Source organism: Equus przewalskii, chromosome 2, assembly GCF_037783145.1.
Source record: "Equus przewalskii isolate Varuska chromosome 2, EquPr2, whole genome shotgun sequence".
NCBI classification, from domain to species: Eukaryota; Metazoa; Chordata; class Mammalia; order Perissodactyla; family Equidae; genus Equus; species Equus przewalskii.
In genome coordinates, this window is record NC_091832.1 from 60,225,534 (window position 1) to 60,234,613 (window position 9,080).

Here is a 9,080-nt window from a genome sequence, read left to right on the forward strand (position 1 = left end):
CAGGGCTGGCACACAGGATGACACACAATTACAACCTGAATCAGACTGCGTGCATTGGGGGAGGGTGGTACAACTGTAGGGGGCTGTAGGAGGCAGAGCGGGGGCTTCCTAGGCTAATCTGTCTCCTAAGTGAGGGGTAGCGTGACCTTGGCCTTGAAGGATGAGTAGATTTTAACAAGAGGAAGGAGAGGAGGAGGACCCTCTTGGTGTGGGCAAACTGCATAGGACAGAGTGGGTGGGTTGGGATTGGTGAGGAGGTCCCCAGCAGGATGCCATTTTAATGACTGTCGGCTGCAGGTTCAGCTTCATACATGTGTCCAGATGGGCCAGCAGTGCCCTCATTTCCCTCTTTTGGATGTGATGGCATCCCTGCTCCTCCCCGCCCTTCCCACTATGGTTCCCCTCATTTGGGATCAGGATGCTCCCAAGCCTAGTCTCCCATGAACTCTGATCTCTTGCCCACCTGTATTTGAGGGAGGTGGTGTCCTAATGAGCTTTCTACTGTTAGGGTGAAAAGAAGCCGGTGCCATAGAACCAGGAGAGCCAGGAGTGCCTTCCGGGCAGGAAGGATGGTTTCTGCTTGAAAGTGGAGATCTGATGGTGATAAGATTGTAGAAAATGTCTGATGTAACTATCAGAGCCTTCTGAGAAGGTGGAGCATTCACCAACCTGCTGGGTCATAGTGCTCAGAAGCAGCTGATGAAGCACACAGACCCTCTGCTTCCCATAGCCCAGGGCTTAGGAACAAGAGAGAGAAGTGCTGCTTGGTCCCTTGTCCTTTGGCCTTCTCCTCTCATCCCTTTCCTCTGGGTGGGAGCCAGCCTGGGGACATCTGCGTTTTGGGGCTCCCCTCTCCAGCCCAGCCCTCCCCTCCAGAGCCCTTAGGATGATTCCATTGACCTCATCTTGCGCTTTTTGCTTTCAGACGTTCTCGGTCAGTGCGATGTCTGGCCACGGGCCCTCCATCCACCCGGTCCTCTCAGCCCTGAAGCTCTCCCCACAAGGCTACGCGTCTTCTGTCAGCCAGTCACCGCAGGCCAGCTCCAAGCAGGACCCTTGGAACAGCCTGGCCTTGGCTGACAGTCATGGGGACATAATCACCGCATAATGACACCTCCTTCCCTCCTCAGATTCCTGCACAGACTTGGGACTTGGAGGAGAGCAGAGACGAGGCTCGGGGCTCCCGGGGGCCGGCCTGCTCTGTCTGGGAATGACTCCACAAGAACAACTGGGAAGAAACTTGAAGTCGACGATTTGGTTAGGGGAGGTGGGTGTTGGATTTTATTGGAGACCTTTCAAGGTGGGGAACTGGAAAGAGCCCAGACTCTGATCCAGAAGAGCCCACCCTTCACTACGAGCACACATAAGTCCCTTCCGTGGAGTTAGAGATTTCTTTCTTGTTTTCCGCCCTGTCCTGCCCCGCCCCACCCCACCCCCGACAAGAGAGGAGATGTCCTCCTCTTTCCATGGTGTTCCCAGCACAGGGAGCTGAGGGCGGGGGGGGGGGGGAGGGGGCAGGGTGCTGGGACCCCTGCTCCAGCCTGAACCAGGGCATCTGACTGAGGAGCATTTGGATGTGACAGGCCCCATCCCAGGCAGCTCCTGCCCTTGCCGAACACTCCCCTCCAGGCTCGGCACCCCCTGCATCCCTCAATACCGAATCTTGACTCCAAAAACACTGGGTGTAGCGCTGACGTTACTGACTGCTTTGTGGGGAGATGGAGGAGAGGGCCGCTTCACCCGCCACACGGTATGACTTCGACAAAATGGCACCTTGGCAACTTCGCCTTCCCTCAAGTTCCTTTCCCTGGCTAATGGCCTCATCCTTTGCTCCTTCTCTGCACCACCAAGGCCTCTGAAAATAAAAATCCCTTCCAGTGCTCTGAATGATTCAGCTCTGCCTTCAGCTTGAACATTTCTCCCTCAGCAAAACGAGAGTTCAGCAGTTTAGCCAAACATCAGCCCCTACAAGTCTGCCTCTCAGAATCCTTCATCTACCCCATCACATACACGGGGTTCTGAATAAGAACAAAAAAGCTTCTGCTGCTACAGCAAGTTTGACGAACACTCATCTAAGACTTGAGATCCTTCTGGAGAGGATGTCTGGTGGACACTGGCCCCGGGGCTGGGGCCAGGACTGTGGGGTGGCAGGGGGTCTTCCATGCATTCTGCTTGCTTGCACTTGGATCTTGCTGACGCTGATGTTCTGCAGAGATGTGCCTCTTGGTCAGATAGCAGGCCAAGTCCGTCCAAGGAGCACGTAGTGCCCGCACCCGCACCCGCACCTGTGTCCTTTCTCCAGCAGAAGTCTTTTGTCCAGGGGGTGAAGAGCCAAGGATTTTGTAACATAAATTCAAGGCAAACAAACACAACAAAACAAAACTCATGGAAAGAGAGACGACAACCGATAAGAGAAGACAACTGAGGCTGGGCCCTGAGGGCTGTCCAGCTCCATGCTGTTCTAGAGTTGGCCTTCTCTCCACGTTGCTGTTTCTGCCCATGATGCTGGGGCTCACAAAGATTCCTCTTTCTGTGTCCTCTTTCTCAACAGAGCTGTAGCTGACTGTGGCCTTTCTGTGTCCTACCCCCAACACCCAGTCCCCCACCCAAAAATCCTAGTGGCTGTAGCAGAGAATATCTTTAAACCAAGATTCTGTTTTAATCATTATTTACATTGCTTTCTTCCATGAAGGGCACCCTCATATACCTTCCCTGACCCACAAACCTGTTAACATTGTCTTAAGGTGAAATGGCTGTAAAATCAGTATTTAACTAATAAATTTATCTGTACTCCTTTCTCCCTCTTCTCCTGCCTCGGAGGTCTTCACTGGAGGCTCACTGCTGCCCTTTGCAAGGTGATCTTGAGCCACAGGGCCCCTTCGCTGATCCGCTCACAGGCTGCGTCTAAAATCATCTTCTCCCTTCCTTCATTTTTGGCAGTTGGGCAAGACTTCCTCTGTGTGGTGGTGGCTAGTGAAAAGAACCCTCAGCCCAGCCCTGCTACTGACTAGTTTGTGACTTTGACAGGTAACCTCTAGGAGAGGGTTGGACCAGCCGTTAACTAAAGCTCCTGCATCCTAACAGTTGTCACCCAATGAAGGAGAGCCATTTTTGAGCTCCCCTGAGGGACACGAGGGGCTGGAGCATGAGGCAGAGCTGCAGGGCAGTGATCTCTCCAGCCCACCTGATTTAAGGTGCATGCTGAGCCAGCCCTGATGGCCTGGTGGTTAAAGTTCAGTGCGCTCCACTTCGGCAGCCTGGGTTCAGTTCCCTGGGCACGGAACCACACCACTCATCTGTCAGTAGCCAAGCTGTGGCAGCAGCTCACATAGAACTAGAAGGGCTTACAATTAGAATATACAACTAGGTTACTGGGGCTTTGGGGAGGAAAAAAAAAGAGAGAACCATTCCCAGAGAGAAAAAAAAAAGAATACACTTAAAAAAAAAAAAGGAAGGATGTGTGCTGGAGGGTCACCATGAGCTGTTCTTGCCATCCTCCACTTCTTTATGGTTTGATCCAGGCAAGTGATGCTCCACACCAACAGAAGGGGCAGAGCAAAGCTGCTTCTCCTTTATGCCTTTGGTCTTCACCTTCTTTGGCTACAAAATTCCTTAATTGCATCATCTTAAAAGTGGGGTGGGGGTGGGAAGCAGTGGTCCTAGGCCACCCTCTGACTCGGAACCTGTAGAATGGGACCCAGACAAGCAAATCCACCCTCACTCAGAACTCTTCACATTGGCTTCCTGCTTCTCTCAAATGGCTTATGCCAAACCTATTGGGCAACTGGTGGCCTATGACCTTTCACAGCACCCCTGTTATTACTGAGCAGGTAAGAATAAAAACTATAATAACCATTCTTCTATGTAAAATCAGAAAAGCTTTTAAACGTGCTAAGGGATACCCAAACCTATTAAATGTAGCTACCATCCAGAAGATGAGTAGCAGATAACTCCAGCAACTAAGAGGAACGAGAGAGATCTAAAAACGAAAATAAAACCTACCAGGATTTACGTTGGCCTTGGGAAGTACGTGTTTTCTGATGATAAAGTCTTTGTTGAAAACATTTTTGCCACTTCCCTTTAGGAATGGCTTTCAGAACAAAATTATATACAATACCAGAAGATCGACCTCCTTCCTTATACAGTCGTAACCTGTGCTTCACGCCAGTTGGTATAATCTAGCTTGATTCACCTCCTTTCTCACCAAACATGGTTGCCGTCCCAAATCAAATGTATCCTCAGAGGAGGCCGAGTAGTGCCAATTGGGATATTCTAAAGGATGCAGTTCCCAGACGGTTGGGAAGTGGCTGGGGGAACGATGGGGGTGGGGGCCAGCAATGATGGTATCATTAGAGTAAATGTCTGGCTTAGTGTCGTGAGTGAAGCTGCCAGTGTGCATCTGTCCAGGTTAAGAAGTCGCTCACATTCCCTCAGAACAGTCTCATCTCTTGCTGTGACAAAACCTGAAGCACAGATCAAATCATTTTAACAGTTGGGGAGCATTAATCTTAATATCTGACTTTTGAATGCCTTTAGGGGGTGAGTAGTAGCAGGTTTAGCTGTGATTATGTTTGGCTTGGGCTGACAGTAGTGAAAATAAGGTTGTATTCACTGAATGTGCACCAAATAGAGCAGGGGTGGAGGTTATTTGACTGAACCCCCCCCCTCCCCGAACTTGACGTACTTACTTGGATATTGGGTGCATGAGAAACAGCCATTTGGAAAGCTGATTGTGGAGTGGAGGTGGTTGGTTTTTGGTTTTTTAATCATTTTCTGACATTGGAAAGTGTGCTTCAGATTGCATCCTTGCCTTGTGTGAAGCTAGAACACAAAAATGCCATCCTATCACAACGCGAATAATGTCTCATCCCTTAACCAAGGACCAGTCTCAAAGCTTCAAGGCTTAGCCTGGGGAGTGAAATCCGGGAATCTATGCTCCCGAGGTCTCTCTGCCCCTGGACACTGTTGCCTTCATTTCAGTTCCTGAGGCCTCTGCTCCGGAGCCTTCTGGGGAGCGCTGCTGTTCTGGACCACTCTGGCTCTGGCGTGATTTTTATCTCCCCTCCAGTAGCTGTGGCAGTGGCATTTGCAAAATATTCAGTGCCAAGGAGAACTAAATAATCCAAGTGGACAAGACATTAAAACAGACCTAGTTTTTCCAAGTCCAGTTTTCTTTTGGCCTGTGCATTGTTAGCTCACTCTTCTGGCTGAAGCCTTGGGAGATGGTGGTTTTAGTTTTACAGAGAGTGGGGACCACACAGCTGTGCCCTGTGTTAACAAGAACAGAGGAATCAGAAAAAGCCTGTGAGGCACCTGCTCTTAGGCCCGGGCTGTAGAAGTGGTTGTAGGCCCTATGTGGGGAGGTCTTCAGACAGACTCAAAGAGAGTGACAAATGAAACCCCTCATCACCCTCCCCTCACATACACTCCATCCCCTCCCTGCTCTCCAATGGTTGCCTTCTGTCCGGAGCTGTGGTGGCCCCTTCACCTGAGAAACAACCATGTGACCCTGCACTGGGTTTATAAGAGGTTTTTAACTTGGTGCACCAGAAATTCTAATCACTGGGCAGTTGCAGTTTCCTAATCAGTGACTGATTGCAAGGAGTTAATTCAGAAGCAGCTCAATACTAGTAAACAATACCCGTAGACAATACTAGTAGACCCCTCTTACAAAGAAGATACCCTCGTCTCTTGTGCTGCCTCTACTTTAAGATGGATTTGCTCAAATGAAATGGGTTGGAATTAGAGATGTAAAAACCTTAGATTTATCATTCCTCCTCTGTCCTTGTCGTTTAGAACTCAAGAAAATAAAAAATTGAAAATAACCATTATTTCTAGAGTCTTTGATTATCTGAGACTTTTGAGCTGGGATGGGGGAAAGATGTGATGAGAAAACACTCAAATAACAGAATCCTAAATAGGCCCAGGCCCAGGCCTCTGCTGAACAAAGCGATGGGTAATGCCATTTAATGTGCTTTTCACTGTGTTGTTCAAAGACTGCCCCAGGCATAAACACTTTCAGGACAGCAACCTGTTTTCCCCCACTCTGTGACATGGTTACAGTAGCTCATGGTGCAGCGTTCCTTAAGGTGGCTTCCAGCCTCACCACAGCCAGGTCCCCTTTACCCCACCCACCCCTGCCACAGTTCTCATGTTTTCAAACTGTTTTATCTACATAATTATTTGGGCTTTTCCTGATTTCTCATAGATCAAAAAAAAAACAACAAAAAACACATGTAAATTACACCTCAATTTTAAAAAGAACAAAAAACCATGACTGCTAATCTCTGATAACAAGTACCAGATAGTTGATAGACAAAGCTGATTGAGTTTCTGTCTGAGGCCAAGACAGTCGATTCAGTTTGCTTTGCAGTCTTGGTATGGCTATTAGATGGATGGTGATGTTGGGGCTTTTTGACTATTTAAAAATGACTTGTGGGTTCCTATTGGGTGGATCTCTGGGTCCCGGGGGCTCCAGGAGGGGCCTGCTGTCATACTTCTTGGAATGCATTCTGTATCCGTATCCACCTGTGCTTCCTCAAAAAATGGAGGAGTCCACAAGAAAGAGCCCAAAACAGGGGATTCTGAGGTCTCAGAATTCTAGTCCAGGTTTGGCCATCATCTAGATGTGTGACTTTGGACAGTTCACCTCAGCATCTTCATCAGTAAAATGTTTTGGACTAGAGGATCTTTAAGGTCCCTTTGAGTTCTAAGCAGTCATGATTGCTCAAATAATCTGAAATTATCCTTGTGATATCTGTATCATACGAGGAGCAGAAGTCCCCTTTCCTTTTTGGTACTCTGTCATGCTGTGAGGATGGTCAGGAAAAGATATAAAGAAATGATTCCCTGGAGTCACACTGAATGAGATCTAGCATCCAGGACTGTGGGCCAGCAGCTCTGAAACCACAAACTGGAGGAACGTGGCTCACCTCTCTCTGGGTCTTACACACTCTTCTTGGTACAGATGAAACTTCAGGGCCCCAAGATTTGAAAAAATGCTCCTTCTGGAGACTCCAGATTGATGTTCTCCAAGTGGAAAACAGTACTTTTGTTGTGACCCAAGTAATGAGGTTTAAAAATGTTTCAGAAACTATCCATCCAGATGAGCACTGTCTCTCACAGCAGCCACCTTGGAAACTACTTACTCCAATGTTGCAGCCATTGCAAAAACATATTGGAACTCCCTTTAGATAGTATTCAGGACGCGATCCTATCACCCTAAGAGAACCGGACTTATTGCTTCTTAGCCACATTTAGTTTGGGGCCCCAAACAATTAGATCACCTGACCAATTTTTGTCACCAGTCTTGATTCTAAATGCTTCTTCAAAGAATAGAAATTTGCCCTCAGTGGAGAGGTATTGAATGGTCTATAGGTTCTGGAAGCTAATCCCAGTGAGGGAAGCAGAAGTGATGGAAGACATCTTCAGTCTTCGATGGCTGCCACACTGAAGACGAAAGCATGCTATGCTTTAGTTCAGGTGTGTTTTCTTCAATCCATCAAATGAGCTTGGTGTCTCCCCTCACTATCCAGCCGCATTGATGAGAGGTGAGAGCGCCCACGGGTTACCAAACTGGAACACACCTCCGAGGTTTCCCGCAGGGTCCTGCACAGAGAACACTCAAAGTCATTTCTGCAATTTGGAGCAGTGGTTTTTTAACTTTTGAGGTCACAGACCTCTCCGAAAATGTAACAAAAGCCATGCCCACTTTCCCAGACAGGGACACACTGCCTGAGATTTTGCATACCATTCACCATTTTAGGGGTTTTACGAACTCTGGAAACTTCTCCTTAAACCCCAGGTTAAGAACTCCTGCTTTCAGCCTCTGGTTTAGTCCACGCTGCAAGGCTGTGGTGGTTAAACTGACCAGGTCAGCTCTGTCTAGGGTGTCCTGGCACGTGGTTGGACAATTCGGGCCCAGAGTAAATCTTCCCGTTTCGCTATGAAGTCAAGAAGTCAAACAGTCCCAGGGCAGCTGTCAAGGCCCCTGGAGCTTCTCTAGGTACCTGGGACGTCCTGCAGCCTAAAACCTAGTTTTTCACACAAGGACAGGGCTGAGGAATTCCTGGTAGCCCTTTCCTTACAGGAGGGTATAGGTCTGGGGTCTATGGGAGTACAATGGGGTTACAGGACACAGCTGCTAAGGATTTGGGGAAGTTAGCATTGCAAAGGTTTCCAATAACTGGCCTGGGGAGAGTCTAAAGGAACGGAAAGAAAACTGAACCCCCCTAGGAAAAAGGACACCTTTTTCTCCAAAGGATTGGGAGATCCTGCCTGAGTCACTTACAGATCATAAGAGGTCTCACAGATCATTTGGTCCAAGTCCTCTTGTCCCACCATCATCAAGGGAACTTGCCCAAGGCCACAGAGCTGGCGTGAGGAAGAGCAGCACCTAGCCTCACTAGGGAGCCCCTGAGATGGGCGTGAAGGAGCTGTCCTTGCAGTTAACGTGCTCACCATGTGGGGGCAACAATGTTCTCTCCCTTGTGGCCTCCAGAATGTAACAGCTCGATTTCCAAGCAATCTCAACTTCAATCAGTCCAGAAATTCTGCTGAAGTTAAGTACCTACTATTAATGGAGCGCTACTGCACATCAAACGCTGTGCGTGGCTTTACATAGCCACATAAAACATTTATACATCCTTCCAACCATGTTTTGCACACGAAGAAGATACAGCCCATGGATTTTAAGAAATTCACTGAAGGTCACAGGACTAGTACGTGCAAAATCAGGATTCAAACCACACCTATTATTTGACTCCAGAATCTGGGCTTTTATACCCCACCCCTGCCTCTCCTAACAAGTGGAAACCTAAAAGCTGGAAACCCCCACAGCCTGGGTCTGGGTCCCACTCCAAGATGAAGTCTCTCATCATCTTTCTAGAAGCTGGGGAGAATCCTTGGTTCCAAATTCTCCCAATTTAGACATGATGAAAAAAGGACCAGAACCAACCAAGGGATAGGGCTTATTGTCCACAATTACAAGCCCAAAAGAGGGGCAACCAGAACAGCCCCAGGAGCCTCACTCTCAGCCCTTGTTGCTCCCCAGGTGCCTCCAGGAACATGGGAAACCTCCT

General features: G+C 48.6%; 1 protein-coding gene across 3 annotated transcripts in view; it reads left to right on the plus strand.

Moving 5' to 3' along the window:
• The window catches only part of GATA4 (GATA binding protein 4), a 47,855-nt gene extending 45,057 nt beyond the window's left edge, over positions 1-2,798 (plus strand). For 2 of the 3 annotated variants that reach the window (XM_070611428.1, XM_070611429.1), the window contains exon 6: positions 926-2,798. In XM_070611428.1, coding sequence (XP_070467529.1) covers positions 926-1,108 — 183 coding nt within the window. In that variant the 3' untranslated portion in view covers positions 1,109-2,798. The remainder of the gene's footprint in view (positions 1-925) is intronic. The other variant, XM_070611430.1, reaches the window with a different exon arrangement.
• The last annotated feature ends 6,282 nt before the right edge of the window (positions 2,799-9,080 follow it).